General features: G+C 53.1%; 5 protein-coding genes across 5 annotated transcripts; 3 read left to right on the top strand and 2 right to left on the bottom strand.

Annotated features, from left to right (window-relative positions):
* Positions 1-611: 611 nt before the first annotated feature.
* Positions 612-4178, top strand: K460DRAFT_21112 (ARM repeat-containing protein). Its single transcript, XM_040927266.1, has 2 exons — positions 612-987; positions 1039-4178. The coding sequence occupies exons 1-2, from the start codon at positions 803-805 to the stop codon at positions 3959-3961; spliced, it is 3108 nt and encodes a 1035-aa protein (XP_040793302.1). The 5' UTR covers positions 612-802; the 3' UTR covers positions 3962-4178.
* A 1050-nt stretch (positions 4179-5228) lies between these two features.
* On the top strand, positions 5229-6733 carry K460DRAFT_372906 (alpha-ketoacid dehydrogenase kinase; the record flags this gene model as incomplete). Its single annotated transcript, XM_040934542.1, has 2 exons — positions 5229-5431; positions 5491-6733. 2 exons carry the CDS (start codon positions 5229-5231, stop codon positions 6731-6733), a joined length of 1446 nt encoding a protein of 481 aa, XP_040793301.1.
* Positions 6734-6922: 189 nt separating this feature from the next.
* K460DRAFT_269852 (uncharacterized protein) lies at positions 6923-7255 on the bottom strand (the record flags this gene model as incomplete). Its single annotated transcript, XM_040927606.1, has 3 exons — positions 6923-7010; positions 7076-7185; positions 7241-7255. 3 exons carry the CDS (start codon positions 7253-7255, stop codon positions 6923-6925), a joined length of 213 nt encoding a protein of 70 aa, XP_040793300.1.
* Positions 7256-7618: 363 nt separating this feature from the next.
* On the top strand, positions 7619-11542 carry K460DRAFT_327912 (DUF663-domain-containing protein). The gene is made up of 2 exons (XM_040930686.1): positions 7619-7878; positions 7927-11542. Exons 1-2 carry the CDS (start codon positions 7744-7746, stop codon positions 11347-11349), a joined length of 3558 nt encoding a protein of 1185 aa, XP_040793299.1. The 5' UTR covers positions 7619-7743; the 3' UTR covers positions 11350-11542.
* Positions 11543-12369: 827 nt separating this feature from the next.
* On the bottom strand, positions 12370-15528 carry K460DRAFT_273006 (GPI inositol-deacylase; the record flags this gene model as incomplete). The annotated part of the gene is made up of 1 exon (XM_040927845.1): positions 12370-15528. The coding sequence occupies one exon, from the start codon at positions 15526-15528 to the stop codon at positions 12370-12372; it is 3159 nt and encodes a 1052-aa protein (XP_040793298.1).
* Between the last annotated feature and the right edge of the window lie 466 nt (positions 15529-15994).

The following is a 15994-nucleotide window of genomic DNA, read 5'->3' as shown; positions in this document are numbered from 1 at the left end:
GTACGTGGGGTGGGCATGGAGTACTTGGGCCTCAAGTACACAGTTCAGTGGGAAGGTGCAGGTCAAGTAGACTACATGGGAAGGTGCAAGGCGTCCATGTACGGCAATGGCAAACTTGCCTTTAGATTGGTCTACATGTCTACCGTAGCAAGCCCTGATCTTCCGTGCTGCATAATGCGAGACGCCCAACTTGTTGCCTGTCCATGGCTAGAGACGAGAAGGCGGTCAGCGCGCATGTCGATTTCGCCACAAATAGACGCCCTTTTGCAACGTGGGTGCTCAACTACAAGTGTGCGAATAGAATCCGTGCGGAAGCAGGCGGCAAAGGGAATGAAAACTCTGGCCTCGGCTTCGACTGAAGTAATAATAATACAGCAAACGCAATTGAACGAATGGCCTCCCGTGGGACAAGGACGCTGAGGGCGAGGACTCGGCCCCTGCACAGGCGGCGCCAATCTTATCGGCTCTTACGCCCCTCCCCTGCCAAAAATTTCTGAAAGCCCACCAAAGAGTTAAAAAGCCCGCGCCCTCACGGTCGTTGCGCCCTCTCCTACCACTTTCCCCTCCTCTGGGCTATCCCAAGGTTCTTTCATTCACTGTCATTTGTCCCGGTCGCATACAGGCTGCGAGTCACGTTTCTCGCGGTTGTTGTGCATCAGAGATACCCCCGATAGATTTTCGTCTATCCTTCACCGAAAAGTTTTTAGACGTTAGGCCCCGCCTTTGTCCATTTAAGGACCTCCGCCCGCTTCTTCTCACCCTCGACACACAGAAATTCTCCCTCCCCCCAACAACCTGCAAAATGGCTCCCGCTGCTTTGCACGACGCTTCGGCCGTCAAGTCGGAGAACTCAAAGGCCCTCAAGGCCCTCGAGGAGCTCATGAGCAAGTTGACTGTGTCCAAGGCCCAGGACGAGATCAACGCTGCTGCCAGCTCCATCGCCACCTTTATCAACGGCGACATTGAGGAGGCTGACGCTCCCACAAAGTACGTCTACCAAGCTCACACTGCAGCACCCTTGCTAACAAACCCCCCCAGGGCCGTCGACCTGCTCAAGAAGCAGCTCGCCAGCAAGAAGGATGCCGTCGCCCGCGAGCGTGCGCTGGACGCCATCCGCGCCATTGCCCAGCACGCCCAGGTCTCCGCTGCCGTCGAGCCCTACCTCGTCTCCCTCCTGCCGAACGTGCTGGCCGCTGTCGGCGACAAGATGAGCGGTGTCAAGGTCGCTGCCCAGACGACTGCCGAGTCCATCGTCGCCGCTGCCAACCCCAACGCCGTCAAGGCCATCATCCCCCACATCATCTACTCGCTCGAGAACGCACAAAAGTGGCCCGAAAAGATGACGGACCTCAAGTGCATCGAGATCCTCACCAAGAGCGCTACCGCACAGATGGCTTTCCGCGTCCCAGACCTGATCCCCGTCATCTCGGGAGCCATGTGGGACACCAAGCCTGAAGTCAAGAAGGCTGCCTACACCACCATGGAGACCCTGTGCTCTCTCATCTCCAACAAGGATATTGAGCGCTTCATCCCCGAGCTGATCAAGTGTATCGCCAAGCCCGAGAACGTCCCCGAGACGATTCATTTGCTCGGTGCCACCACCTTCGTTACCGATGTCCACGAGCCCACTCTTGCCATCATGGTCCCCCTGCTCGAGCGTGGTCTCGTCGAGCGCGAGACGGCCATCAAGCGTAAGGCGGCCGTCATCATCGACAACATGTGCAAGCTTGTCGAGGACCCCCAGATTGTCGCTGCTTTCTTGCCCAGGCTGATGCCTGCTCTCGAGAAGAACCACGACAATCTTGCCGATCCCGAGGCTCGTGAGAAGACCCGCCAGGGTCTCGACACCCTCATCCGCGTTGGCCACGTCGAGAATGGCAAGATCCCCGAGATCGAGAAGATTGGAGATATTGCCACCATTGCCGGCCATCTCAAGGCTGCCCTTCCCTCCAAGTACAAGATCGACGAGCGTTTCACCCCTGTTGTCAACTACATTGGCGCCATCGGCGGTCAGCTGATCGACGAGAAGGACTACGAGTCGTTCAACTGGACGGCCAACGCTGGCCCCTTCGTTGCCGTCCTAGTTGGCGATGAGGAGTCCAAGGACGTCACCGAAGATATCCGCCAACGCTCCCTTCCCGGTGCTGCTCTGGAGAGGGCAGTGGAGCCCGATGAGGAGGAGGGCGAGGATCTCTGCAACTGCACCTTCAACTTGGCCTATGGTGCTAAGATCCTGCTCAACCAGACTCATCTCCGTCTGAAGCGTGGTCAGCGTTATGGCCTTCTCGGACCCAACGGTTCCGGAAAGACGACCCTCATGCGTGCTATCAACAACGAGCAGGTCGAGGGTTTCCCCAAGCAGAGCGAGGTCAAGACTGTCTACGTCGAGCACGACTTGGACTCTGCTGACACCGAGGAGACTGTCATTGGCTGGACCCAGAAGAAGCTCAAGTCTGTTGGCATTGAGAAGCCCCAGGAGGAGGTCGAGAAGACCCTCAACGAGTTCGGTTTCTCCGACGCCATGTACAGCGGTCCCATTGGTGCCCTTTCTGGTGGCTGGAAGATGAAGCTCGCGCTCGCTCGTGCCGTTTTCGAGGAGCCCGATATCCTACTCCTTGACGAGCCCACTAACCATCTGGACGTCAAGAACGTCAAGTGGCTCGAAGACTACCTGACCAACTCGCCTTGCACATCCATTGTCATTTCTCACGACAGCAAGTTCTTGAACCACATCATTCAGCACGTCATTCACTACGAGCGCTTCAAGCTTAAGCGTTACCGTGGTAACCTCGACGAGTTCGTCAAGCGTGTGCCTTCAGCTAGGTCGTACCACGAGCTCAGCGCCTCCGACATGGAGTTCAAGTTCCCCGAGCCCGGTTTCCTTGAGGGTGTCAAGACCAAGGCCAAGGCTATCCTCCGTGCTACCAACATGAGCTTCCAGTACGAGGGTACCTCCAAGCCCCAGATCACCGACATCACCTTCCAGTGCTCGCTTGGCTCTCGTATCGCCGTCATTGGCCCCAACGGTGCCGGAAAGTCGACTGTCGTCAACGTCTTGACTGGTGAGCTTGTCCCCACCAAGGGTGAGATCTACCACCACGAGAACATCCGTATCGCCTACATCAAGCAGCACGCTTTCGCCCATATCGATCACCACCTGGACAAGACTCCTTCCGAGTACATTCAGTGGCGTTTCCAGACTGGTGAGGACCGTGAGACCATGGACCGTGCCAACAAGATCGTCACCGAGGAGGACGAGAAGGCCATGGACAAGATCTACAGGATCGAGGGTTCGCAGCGTCGTGTCATTGGTATCAACTCGCGTAGGAAGTTCAAGAACTCGTACGAGTACGAGTGTTCGTTCGCGCTCGGTGACAACGTCGGTCTGAAGAACGAGAAGTGGACGCCTATGATGACTGCTGACAACGCCTGGATTCCTCGTTCCGAGATCATGGCTTCTCACGCCAAGATGGTTGCTGAGGTCGATCAGAAGGAGGCTCTTGCCAGCGGTCAGTTCCGTCCTCTGGTCCGTAAGGAGATTGAGGCTCACTGCGCCAACTTTGGTCTCGATGCCGAGCTTGTTTCTCACTCGCGTATGCGCGGTCTGTCTGGTGGCCAGCGTGTCAAGGTCGTCCTTGCCGCGTGCTCATGGCAGCGTCCCCATTTGATCGTCCTTGACGAGCCCACCAACTACCTCGACCGTGACTCTCTCGGTGCCTTGTCCAAGGCCATCAAGACCTTCGAGGGTGGTGTCATCATCATCACTCACTCGGCTGAGTTCACTGAGGGCCTCACTGAGGAAGTCTGGGCTGTCATGGACGGCAAGATGACGCCTTCCGGCCACAACTGGGTGCAGGGTCAGGGTGCTGGACCTCGTTTGGGCAAAGATGAAGGCGAAGAAGTTGAGGTATTTCCCCCACCCCCCCTTTTTATTCTGGCCTTTGCTAACCTGTATGACTAAGCAATTCGACGCAATGGGTAACAAGATCGCTTCCCAGGCAAAGAAGAAGAAGTTGACTTCGTAAGTATCCCCAGGAATATTTTTCCTCTAAAAAAAATCAACTGGGACCGAATGCTAATAATTGCCACAGAAGCGAGATGCGCAAGAAGAAGAAGGACCGCATGGCCCGCCGCAAGCGTGGTGAGGAGGTCTTCTCCGACGAGGATGATTAGATCATTCGCGGTTGAAAAGTTTCCTTCATTCTTGGTTTCACGGCATGACAGTTCAAGAGTTGCATGACAGGCTTATCTGATACCAGCCTATGAGTAATGCGGTAGTGATCACGGTCATGGTCGGCGTTGGGTACAAAATTAGCATGATTTGATCTCATCTGATTTCATCTCGTAGAAGATAGAGATAGAATACCATAAACACTTCATATTGTTCGTTGTGGATGGTGTGTGACGGTGTTTTCTGTAAACTTCCCAGTCCTTCGCTGCTGATCATGGCAGACAGGTTAGCATATGGTCGATATGCTCTTAGTGGTCATACCCGTTGGTATCTGGCAAGAGTTTTACCGCAAGGCCACCTTATTACCTGCTTATATTATACTTAAAAGGGTACCAAGCTAACAAAGCATTATAGCTAATAGTAGATAGATATTGAATTTGGTAACAAGTATAATAAAGCCTGTATAGCTTTAATGCTCTTTGTATCTTCGTTTGACGAACGTAAAGGTAGCTGAAACATTTCATGCGACATGATGAGGCTGTTCATTGTTGGCATTTGAGCCAGTGTACAAGCTTCGGGTTTTTTTTACACTTTGTAGTATGGATGTTTCACCACACGGGCCATCCAGCACATTTCGTGCCCTCATCATTCTCTACTAAGCAGTTGTAATCTACTAAGCACAATGTACTTTGATTTTGACTCGTTTCATCTTTCGCACGGGTACCCCGCGAGGTCGCTTTTGGGTGCAGGTATGACGTTATAAGATCGACCTTCTCACCGCTCGCTTGGAGCCGCATAAGCTTGGGGAAGCTTCGACTGCGACCCGCACCACGGAGTTGCTACCCCAGAGGTAGGCACTTATAACACGCCTCTCAAGAGCCTTTAGACGAATCTTCCGCCATCTGAGGATTACCCTGAATCGCGAGCGGACTCTTGGCTGAATGACGCTTTCCACCGGACAGTCATTTCCAAATCTCATCCAAGTTTCGAACGACGAAATTGTTCGCGCCCTGCTGTATAAGGAAATTGAGTAGACGAAACTTGTCGCGAAGATACAATGGCACAGGTTCAACGACCTCTGGTCATCCAATCGCACATCATCCGATCCTGCTGTCCACGCCCTACTCGGAGGACGACCAGGGCGCTCTTCGCAAGAGGGAACAAGCACCACAGTTTGCACACCAAGACGGTCACCGACAATGACATTTCTCGATTGGCCAGCTTGACACTGCATCCATTGACGCTTACAGATCTCGTCAAGTATGTTCTCTACATCTGCGTGTACATATTTTGGCTGACAACTGTCGCGTGATGACTAGACACGGAAAACCGCCGCTCACGACGCAACAACTGCTCACGTCGGCCAACTTCACACTGTCAATACTCCCAGCACGACTCGCGCATCGTATACAATCGCTCCGCAACCTGCCCTTTATTGTCGTATCGAACCCACACGTGTCTAAAATACACTCCAACTACATACACAGTCTCTCGACGCTGTTGCCATGGGCAGAGCACGAGATTACAACGTTAGAAGAGGAGGTCAAGTTTACGGAAGTTATGGCCGACCTTGTTCAAACGCACGCGAATACGATTAGCATACTAGCACGAGGGTTTCTGGAGGCTAGGAAGTACATCAGCCCCAAAAATGTAACTCGTTTCTTGGACGAGCATTTGCGGGCAAGGATAGGCACGCGACTGATTGCGGAGCAGCACTTGTCGCTGCATTTCTCAAGCCAGCCACATTGCGAGGTTATGCATGAGCAGGACGACAACCCGGGATACATCGGTGTCATTGACACGAGACTGAGGCCCGCGAGGATCATTGATCACTGCGCGAACGTAGTAGGCGAGATCTGCGAGCTCAAGTACGGTGTTCGACCTACCGTGGTGGTGAATGGAGAGCCGGACTACGAATTCGCACATATACCCGTCCACCTTGAATACATCATCACCGAACTCCTCAAGAATGCTTTTCGCGCAACGGTAGAAAGCGGCATGGAACGGGAGAGCATCGAAGTTACCATCGCCCCTCTTCCAGAACTGCTACCGGGGAGCACGGGTACCAGGGATGTCGACAACATTAGCAACCAGATGGTCGAAAACAAGGACCAAGGCAACACAGACATAGCATCCCAACGGTTCACTGGCAACACCACTACTGCGTCTCCGACGGCAGACTCAAACATCCTGCCCCTTAAACACTCGACACCCGGCGTAACGATCCGGATCCGCGACCGCGGCGGCGGCATTTCCCCCGAGAACCTTAAACAGATCTGGGACTATAGCTTCACTACCTTCAATGACGACCAAGCATCCTCGACGTTGACGGGCAACCACTCGGGCAACGGCATGGACGCGCTGAATGCCTTTTCAGGACCTGGAGGTGATGGAGCGAACAGCTTGGCGGGGCTAGGGTACGGACTCCCGTTGGGAAGGGCTTACGCGGAGTATTTTGGAGGAGGCATTGCGGTGCAGAGTTTGTGGGGGTGGGGGACAGACGTTTACTTGAGTTTGAGGGGGGTGGGGAGGGTGGAAGGGGAGGACCATGGGAAACCATGAGTGGAGAGTGGGGGGCAAGGAAGGGAAGAGCATTTGTTGTTGAAAGTTTATCATGATATACCCTGGTGTCCGCCTATCGAACACCTATATTAAGCCCATGCTCCGTCATATGCTATCATGCGATCATGCTATCATGTCGTGCAGTGCTCGTCTCAACGTTGTGTCCGCTATGCTAACGACTATGAGGCTCTATTGGGTCCTGACCTCTCCGTCGGCCTCGACAGTGATCTTATCGTTGCTCTGGAGCGTCGAGACGGCATCGTCGGGGATCTTGGCCCTGTTCTCACGAATCAGTATGATGTTGGGAGGGGTAGGAAGACTCGAGGGGATGTAAGAACGTACGTGAAGCCCTTGATCAAGCTGAATTCACTGACAATCTCGCCGCCCTGGTCCTTGACGTGCTGCTTCGCCTTCTCGAGGTCGTCCTTGGAGGCGTCCTTGTTGAGGGTGACCTAGCGAGTGTTAGCGGGCTGAGTGGGTAGCGGCGTTATGATGGGGGGATCTTACGTTGTACTGAGGCATGTTGATGGCTGGATCTTGGATCTTGGAGTTTAGTGTTAGGCGTGGGGGAGGAGTGGTGGTGTGTGAGTGTTGATGGGTTAGTGGTACGCGTGAAGAGGGGTCAAGGCGTGATTTATATACGTCGACGATGTCCAGACACCGAGATAACCCTGGCCCCTTCACTAAAGCCTTGGTTATGCGAGCGATAGCTGACGATGACGTGCGTGTTCCGGCCCAGCACACGGGGGGGGCATCTTCACAGCCCACCCTGTGCCCCACCACAGACGGAAGTCGCGCTGCGCTTATCGATAAGCATCCCTGCACCGAGAAGCTTAGCATGCCGGCTAGCGTCGAAAAAGTTCGTGAACCGCGAACCTCGAGAGTGCGCGCTGCTGATTCTCGTTTTGTAGGCACGACCATTGCATTGCTGTCGCCTTTTCTCGACTGCTCTTTGATCGTCTGGAAGACTGCTTTGCGAGAGCAAGGCACAGACACGGCAGATCGCAAATATGGCGGACACACAGGCAAACCGACCGCATAGGGCCACGAAGGAGAAGAAGCCGCATTCTGGAGGGCCAAACCCGAAAGCTTTCGCATATTCAGCACCAGGAAAACTGCGAAAGCAGGCGGCGCGCTCTACCGAAGTATGTCAAACACTAACTTTCTGTGCGAAGCTGTACTGACACCAGCAGGTCAAAGAAAAGCGCCTCCATGTCCCGCTCGTCGACCGCCTCCCCGAAGAAGCGCCCCCGATCATCGTAGGCGTCGTCGGCCCACCGGGCGTGGGAAAGACAACGCTCATCAAGAGCTTGATCAGACGATACACCAAGCAGACACTCTCCACACCAACCGGGCCTCTCACCGTCGTAACCTCGAAACGGCGGCGCCTCACGTTTATGGAATGTCCCGCCGACTCGCTCGCCAGCATGATCGACATTGCCAAAGTAGTAGACATAGTACTGCTCATGATTGACGGCAACTATGGCTTTGAAATGGAGACCATGGAGTTTTTGAACGTGCTCAGCGCAAGCGGTATGCCAGGAAACGTGTTTGGCATCCTTACACACTTGGATCTGTTCAGGAAACAGGAAACCCTCAAGCTGCAGAAGAAGCGGCTAAAGCACAGGTTTTGGAGCGAGCTGTACCAGGGCGCAAAGCTGTTTTACCTCAGTGGCGTGGTAAATGGGCGGTACCCAGACAGAGAAGTCATGAATCTTACTAGGTTCCTGAGTGTCATGAAGAACCCCAGACCACTGGTGTGGAGGAATTCGCATCCGTACTGCTTGGCTGATCGCTTTTTGGATATTACGCCGCCGACCGATATCGAAGAGAACGCGAAATGCGATCGATCGATAGCGTTGTACGGATACTTGCGGGGCACAAACTTCCCGGCCGGGGGGTCGCGAGTGCATATACCTGGTGTTGGCGATCTTACAGTTACGTCGACGGAAGCCCTACCAGATCCATGTCCTACACCATACGCAGAGAAGCAGCTCGAGAAGATTGGCGGAAAGAAGAAGCGCACAAGGCTAGGGGAGAGGCAGAAGATTCTGTATGCGCCCATGTCGGATGTCGGTGGTGTGCTGGTCGACAAGGACGCTGTTTATATTGATGTCAAATCGTCTACATTCGATCCGGAGGCGGATTACTCGGAACGGGGATTAGGCGAGCAGATGATGATCGGGCTGCAAGGTGGCAGGAAGCTGCTCGGTGAAGACGATCGAGGATTTAGGCTCTTCAGTGGCGGCGGGCTTGTCGACAACAAGATCATGGATGACGATGTTGAAGATACTGGCCGAAGATCCCATCGTGCTGCTAGAGCAGCAGATGCTGACGAGGTGGACGATGCAGATCTGGATGGCATCGACAGCGACGACGAGGAGCTTCAGCAGGACCACAGCGACGCAGAAGACGGCGAAGATGACACTGGCTTCCTGGATACTAGTCGACCTTCAAACGGCAAGCCAAATCTTGCGCGCAAAGAGAAGGATATCAATGGTGAAGAAGACGTGGCTTTCGCAGACAGTGATTCCGACCTAGGATCACTATCTGGAGATGACCTGGACCTGGACGAACTCGAGGACGGCGATCTTGTATCAGAGGAGTCGGAAGAGGATGAAGATGATGATGCTGCGTTGCGATGGAAAACCAACCTTCGAGAAAACGCAGCCAAGCTGCACGGAAAGAAGCGCCCATATCGTGTTATCGATCTTGCGAAGATGATGTACAACTTGGAACTCGCGCCAGAAGATGTCATCAAGAAGTGGACAGGAAACGATGAGGTCGAGATTGAAGAGGACGAAGAAGATGAAGGGGGCTTCTTCAAGAAGTCAAAAACCGAGGACTCCGCGAAAGCTGAAGATCGTTACATCCCCCAGTTTGACTATGCGGAGCTGGCGGAAAAGTGGGAAGACGAAGATAACGTTGAAGCTTTGAAGAGTCGCTTCGCTACTGGCCACATGAACGGCAAGGGAGGCAACGGTGAGGAAGACGGTGACGACTTCGAAGGCTTCGATGAAGAAGACGAAGGCGATGGAGAGTTTGAAGACTTGGAGACTGGCGAAAAGCATGGCGGCGAAGAACCAGCAAAAGCCGAACCAGATGACGAGGCCAGAACAATCGAGGAGGAGCGCGAGAAGAACGCCCGAAAGAAAGAAGAGCTCAAACTCCGCTTCGAGGAAGAGGACCGAGAAGGTTTCATGAACGACAAAGCAGACGCTCGGAAAGAAGGCGGACAAGAAGAGGAGTTCGGCGAAGACGACTGGTACGATGCGCAAAAAGCCATGATACAGAAACAGCTCGATATCAACCGCTCCGAATTCGACCAACTAGATGAGCTTTCTCGCGTACGCGTTGAAGGACACAAGGCAGGCACATATGCTCGCATTGTGCTCGAAAACGTCCCATACGAGTTCTCCGTACACTTCAACCCGCGCTTCCCTATTCTTATCGGCGGTCTCACGCCCACAGAAGAGCGATTCGGTTACGTACAGATCCGCATCAAGAGACACAGATGGCATAAGAAGATTCTGAAAACCAATGATCCGCTCATCTTTTCCCTCGGATGGCGGCGGTTCCAGACCACCCCTATCTACTCGATCTCTGATTCGAGAACGAGGAACCGTATGTTGAAGTATACACCCGAGCATATGCATTGCTTCGGCACGTTCTATGGTCCTCTCGTCGCGCCCAATACGGGTTTCGTGTGTATACAATCCCTCAGCAACAAGACGCCTGGGTTTAGGATATCAGCGACGGGTGTAGTACTCAACGTCGACGAATCCACCGAGATTGTCAAGAAACTCAAACTTACCGGCCATCCCTACAAGATCTTCAAAAACACCGCCTTCATCAAAGACATGTTCAAGTCATCTCTTGAGATTGCCAAGTTCGAGGGCGCAAGCATTAGAACCGTGTCTGGTGTCCGAGGCCAGATCAAGCGTGCGCTGAGCAAACCAGAAGGCAACTTCCGCGCAACCTTTGAAGACAAGATCCTCATGAGCGACATCGTCTTCCTGAGAGCCTGGTACCCCATCAAACCCCGCCGCTTCTACAACACCGTCACCAACCTCCTCGCCCCAGCAACATCAGACATGGACGGCGAAAGCACAAGTTGGACCGGCATGCGTCTGACCGGCCAAGTCCGGTACGAAAACGGCATCGCCACCCCCAGCGAGAAGAACAGCGCCTACCGCCCCATCGTGCGCGAAACCCGCGTCTTCAACCCCCTCCGCGTACCCCGCAAGCTCGCCGCAGACCTCCCCTTCAAATCGCAAATCGCCCAGATGAAGCCTCAGAAGAAGGAGACGTATCTACAGAAGCGCGCTGTGGTGCTGGGCGGCGAGGAGAAGAAGGCCCGCAGACTCATGGACCAGGTTGTTACTATTCGCAATGAGAAGGTCGAGAGACGCAGGCAGAAGCAGGAGGAGCGGAAGGACCCGTATAAGAAGAAGGTGGCGGAGAATGCAGAGAAGCGTTCGGAGAGGGAGAAGAGAGAGAAGCAAGAGTATTGGGAGCGTGAGGGTAAGAAGCGGAGACATCAGGATGGTGAGAGTGAGGGTGCTGGTGGAGGTAGAGGTAGAGGTGGCGCTGCTGGAGGCAAGAGGAGGAGGTGAGGAGACCTTGTGTCGTTATAGAAGAGGCGATAGAGTGGAGTATTTGCATAGATGCGTTTGTTTTCTTGTGTGTATGTCTGTGAAAAAGCATGTGACTAGCATAGCATTCAATGGCGCTGTCAACCCATTTACTATCTATATAGTGTAGTGCAAAATGAGTGAGCGAACTACTTTCGTGTGTTTTACTTCGAGGCACCTACCAATTTCATGCGAACTTTATCAATTTTCTCAGATGTTGATATTCTCTTTTTATAATGGTAAGTAAAATGTTTGAACATGCTGAATTCTAAGGATATTTTCTTATATCGTAAGAAAGGAAATTGAAATGAATGCTTGGACCGGTGTCGGAGCATTCACTGATTTACGTTCACTAATTCAAGTCTATATGCTTTCAGAAATCGTGCGTCTAGACTATACAGGCTGGCCGAAGGGACCTGGGTAAACTTTAAAATTACAATCAAGCTCGGTTTATCATGTACAGTAGGTTCTCAATCCCACGTGAACAAGATTGGTGACTGGCAAGACTGGACAAGTATAGCTTCACATTCGGTCACATATAGACATGTAACAGTACGTCATTTGAAGCTTGACGCTCTACTCTTCATCCGTCGTTGCTCCCTGCAGCACTGCTCGACTTGAGCTATGCAGCACCTTTTGTCTACATCGCTTCTTGAACATGCCCATCGTATTGCCAGCATTACCCAATCCCGCCATTATGGCAGTCGCCAATGTCCACCTTTCGTAGGGCGGTATCCGGTCGCAGGTAGAAAAGCGCCGTCAGTATGCAACAAGAAAATCTAGCCCGAAGGCGATCGTGGTCCAATAAGAAAGGTCTATGCACAGGCTACCGAAAATGCTCATCGTTTAATGTTGAAACGCTGGAATATGCTGGAAGAACATGTAGGAGGGAAGTAGACATTAGGTACCGAAGAGATGCGCGTAGTGCGCTGCATCAACAGTAGTGGAAGGAGACTCGTGCTGCGAGTGGAAGACTATGTAACACCCAGCGGCAGAAACCCTTCATGGTCGTTTCTTTGGCTCGCTATCTGAATTGCCATGCTCCAGCAGAGTGCCGATCCTCTCCGGTGACAAATTCGAAACATCGAAGTGCACAGCGACAAGCCATGCACAAAGTATGTTCGCAAGATGATGGAGAACATACGCGTATGTAACGCCGTAGACGGCAGCGTAGGCGCCAATCGAAAAAAGGAGGACATTGGTGAACAGCGACATGCGCAACTGCACGCGAGGAACCATGCGGCCGGTGCTGAGTGTCTCGACCAGGAAGATGAATGGCATGATCGACAGGATGTTATGGTGAGTTGAGAACGGTGTCAGCCAGTGAACAGCCAAATTGCGTACCCAGACGACGAGGACCGGAAGGTTGATCGGAAGGATCCAGAGCATGAGAATGAGGATCGAGTGTGCGTAGTTGTAGAAGTTGTAGTTCGAGTCAAGGCGTGTTTCTTTTGCTAACTGGAAGCTTCGGACACAAGTCGCAAGTTGGACAAGACAAAGAACCACGTATGCGAAATGATAGGGTATAACGGTCGAGACCAAGGACAGCAGAATACAGGTTGTGACGATGCGCCGGCGAGTCGATGTCACGGCGAAGGCTGATGGCAACCGCTTCGCCTCATTGTTTTCTCGCGTAGACGACTTGGCCAGGGAATATAAAAACGCAAAGATGTACTCAAGCAAAAGCGCAACGTAGTTGATTGCAACGCATATGCCGGTACACATCAGCCCAAACAGCGGGATGAGGAAACAGAAAAATGTATCGTCTAAACCGAGCAGTAGTTCGTGGCTGGTATCATCGAGTGTTGTAGTGACATTGCTAGGAGAATCATTGAGGGGCGACTGCTTTACTGACTGGTGTCGAGCACCGGCTAGGGCGATTGAAAGGCAAGTCAATGCGGCCAAGGAAAGAGGAAGCGAGGTGCTGAGGCACGTGTTCAGGCCCTGGGCGAAGCTCATGAACACTCCAGCTTCATCGTAAGTTCTGAACTGTTGGCGTAAGACTAGGGCGACAATAAGGAGTGGAAACGCCGCGAAGACGATGCGATAACGCATCCACAGCTTTCCGAGACTGCCCAATACATCCACCTTTAAGGTAAGCTCCACGCTGCTGTTGCAGGTAGGGTCCGACCAGATCTGTAGAGACAAGCCATTCGATGGCTGCTTGGAATGCAGAGCCGGTGGCATATACGGTGACACACCGTGGAGGTTGATGCTGGCATCCTTGACATTGACAAAGAATTTGCTCTCATAGACATCGGTAACGTACTGCCGCAGTAGAGGAGCATGAAGCTCCCCATTGGCGCACGATTGCTCGGTGATGTGGATGTTGTAAGCCAGGAGACTGGAATGCAAGGCTAAGACCTTGATATCCGTCATCAAAGGGCGCCCAGCGGGAAGGTGAAGTGAGAGCCCGGTTGTCAAGAGGCGCTGCAAGCTCATGTCAATATTGACTAGGGAGTCGGAAGCGGTGCTGAATTCCGCGACGACCCATCCCGAGCTATGTTCGCCAGCCTTGTCAACAATAGCTACAAACTGATACTCTGCAAGATCTTCAAGCGCGTACTGGAGATACGAGAATGGATGTTGCTCTGTGATGAAAGGATACGTGGACTGGCTTGTAGACGCAGGAAGAGCAATGACGTCGGACGCGGCATTTTTGCAAGCCAGCCTTGTTGCACCGGAGCTATCAGCTGAGAGATCCATATTCATCGCGAAAAGGGTCGTCGATTGCCCAGGTGCTGAGGGGAACACGCTGCATAAGAGCACCTCTAGCATGCCATGCTCGCCTGGTGAGTCCAATTTCTCATTCGTCAACAAAGTGAATTTGCTTGCCTGCGCATCATGCGGTGGTACGGCAAGTAGATACGCGTGCGGCCTTTGCTTAGCCTTTCCTAGACTTCTGAGTACAAGCCGATCGTCTTGAGAAACGATAGCACTATCCTCTTCTAAAGTGAGCAGCGTTTTTGCCTCCACTTGGGGCAAGGTCTTCTCTGTGATATCCTCAAGGCCGGTCAGGAACCATTTCTTGAAACCCCGCATGCGCTCTGCACGGGGGACAGTTTGCGTAGCGCGTGATACGTCAATCACATCGTAAAGCGCGCGTACAACACTCTTTCTATTCTGATCACACCAAGTGATTGCCAGATGATCCATGCCAGTCCACACATTTGGCATCGAAGAGGTGAAGACCGTGAAACCGTGAGTTTCTGGGACCAAAGACTCAATGCTTGCATAGTCGGAGGAGATCATGGTGTCCAGCCCTCCTCCCGCGATTGAGATGAGCGTGACATGCCAGAGCGGGTTGTCAACAGCCAATTCCTGTGCGTACGAGTGTCGCCAGTAGTCATTGACTCCCTTGTAGGTGCGGACAATATCGCCGTCAAACGAGACTGGCGGCCTTGCGTGTGGCGCCGCGAGAGTGATGATTGTGTTGATGGAATTGGCTTGGTAGTTGGGCATGGTGAGCATGGTACGGGCCACGACGCCTCCCATTGAGTGCCCGACTATGATGACCGAAGTGGGGTCAGGCAGATTCGGGTCGCGGAGGACGTGTCCCGGGGTGTGATATAGAGATAGGATATATCTGATGGCATCGTTGAGATAATCAGCCTGGTCTAGCAATGTCTGCCCATGAAATGCAGTGATATCCTCGTTGAAGTCGACTGCAAAGAAGTCCAGTGGTCTCTTTCCTGCTTGTCTCGCATCGACGTGTTCCCGAATGTTGTTGTGGTAGTGGTATGCTGCTTCAGATGCGAGGGACCGCACTTGCTTGTAGCTGCCCGCATTCCCGGGGATAAAAAGTACTGGCACACCTTTAACTCTGAAGTCCTCATCTATACCACCCTCTCGGTAAAGATATAAAGAGTACTTGGTTGCAAAGCGCGTGTACTCTGTGTCAAAGTCTTGGTATTTCGAGTAGGCGGGCCGCATATACGACATTTCGCAGCCCTTGACGTCAAGTTGCCTTGTCAAGAATGAGTATGCCATGAGAGACAGGGCAGCGAAGGCAGCCAGCGTCGTCACCAGCATGCGCGGCGAGCATGCCCACGGGTTGCGCAGTCGCTGCCGCCATTTGCTATTGTGACCCTCGAATGTGCTCCCCGGTATTATGCCCTTCGCTGGCGAGCCCGTGCTAGGGCCTGTCCTTTCGCTCGACATGTGTGGTTGCTGTGCGGCGGCGATTGCGGAGGTGCCGTACGTGTGTCGATTTGCGTTCGAAGGTCGCTGGCTCGGCACAGTCCCCGTCTCTTTCCCGCTCTTTACGCCGTGTGCTCTCAATTCTTTGCCCGCAAGTCGGCTGTCGAGCCTATCGTCATGCTCCGGAGAGAGGAGGGGTGAGATATCGGTGGTCAGGGTGGTTAGGTCTTGGTCGGAGTCCTGGCGTGGCAGTGGGCGCCGCTGCATGTAAACCCAGCACTGCCGCGGGTGCTCTTTCCTCTCAAGCCGTGCTTTTAATTGAGGTTGAGAAAGTTAAGGTGCTAAAAAAACCCACCGCGGCAGTACTTGTGTACGTGGGGACGTGGGAGTGTAAAAGCAACGCGTCAATGCATCAACACAAGGTGCCCACTGTGGCTAATGTTGGAGATGGCAACAGCAACTACCAAGACGACCGTGACCCACTAGA

Source organism: Cucurbitaria berberidis, assembly GCF_010015615.1.
Source record: "Cucurbitaria berberidis CBS 394.84 unplaced genomic scaffold K460scaffold_1, whole genome shotgun sequence".
Classification (NCBI taxonomy): Eukaryota; Fungi; Ascomycota; class Dothideomycetes; order Pleosporales; family Cucurbitariaceae; genus Cucurbitaria; species Cucurbitaria berberidis.
This window is presented reverse-complemented; position numbering and strand designations above follow the sequence as displayed.

Bases quoted from the DNA above. Each gene is read 5' to 3' on its own strand.
- K460DRAFT_21112 (XM_040927266.1), top strand. From the start codon at position 803: ATGGCTCCCGCTGCTTTGCACGACGCTTCGGCCGTCAAGTCGGAGAAC. The intron at 988-1,038 runs GTACGTCTACCA...AAACCCCCCCAG, and splicing joins GAGGCTGACGCTCCCACAAA to GGCCGTCGACCTGCTCAAGA.
- K460DRAFT_327912 (XM_040930686.1), top strand. From the start codon at position 7,744: ATGGCGGACACACAGGCAAACCGACCGCATAGGGCCACGAAGGAGAAG. The intron at 7,879-7,926 runs GTATGTCAAACA...TGACACCAGCAG, and splicing joins AGGCGGCGCGCTCTACCGAA to GTCAAAGAAAAGCGCCTCCA.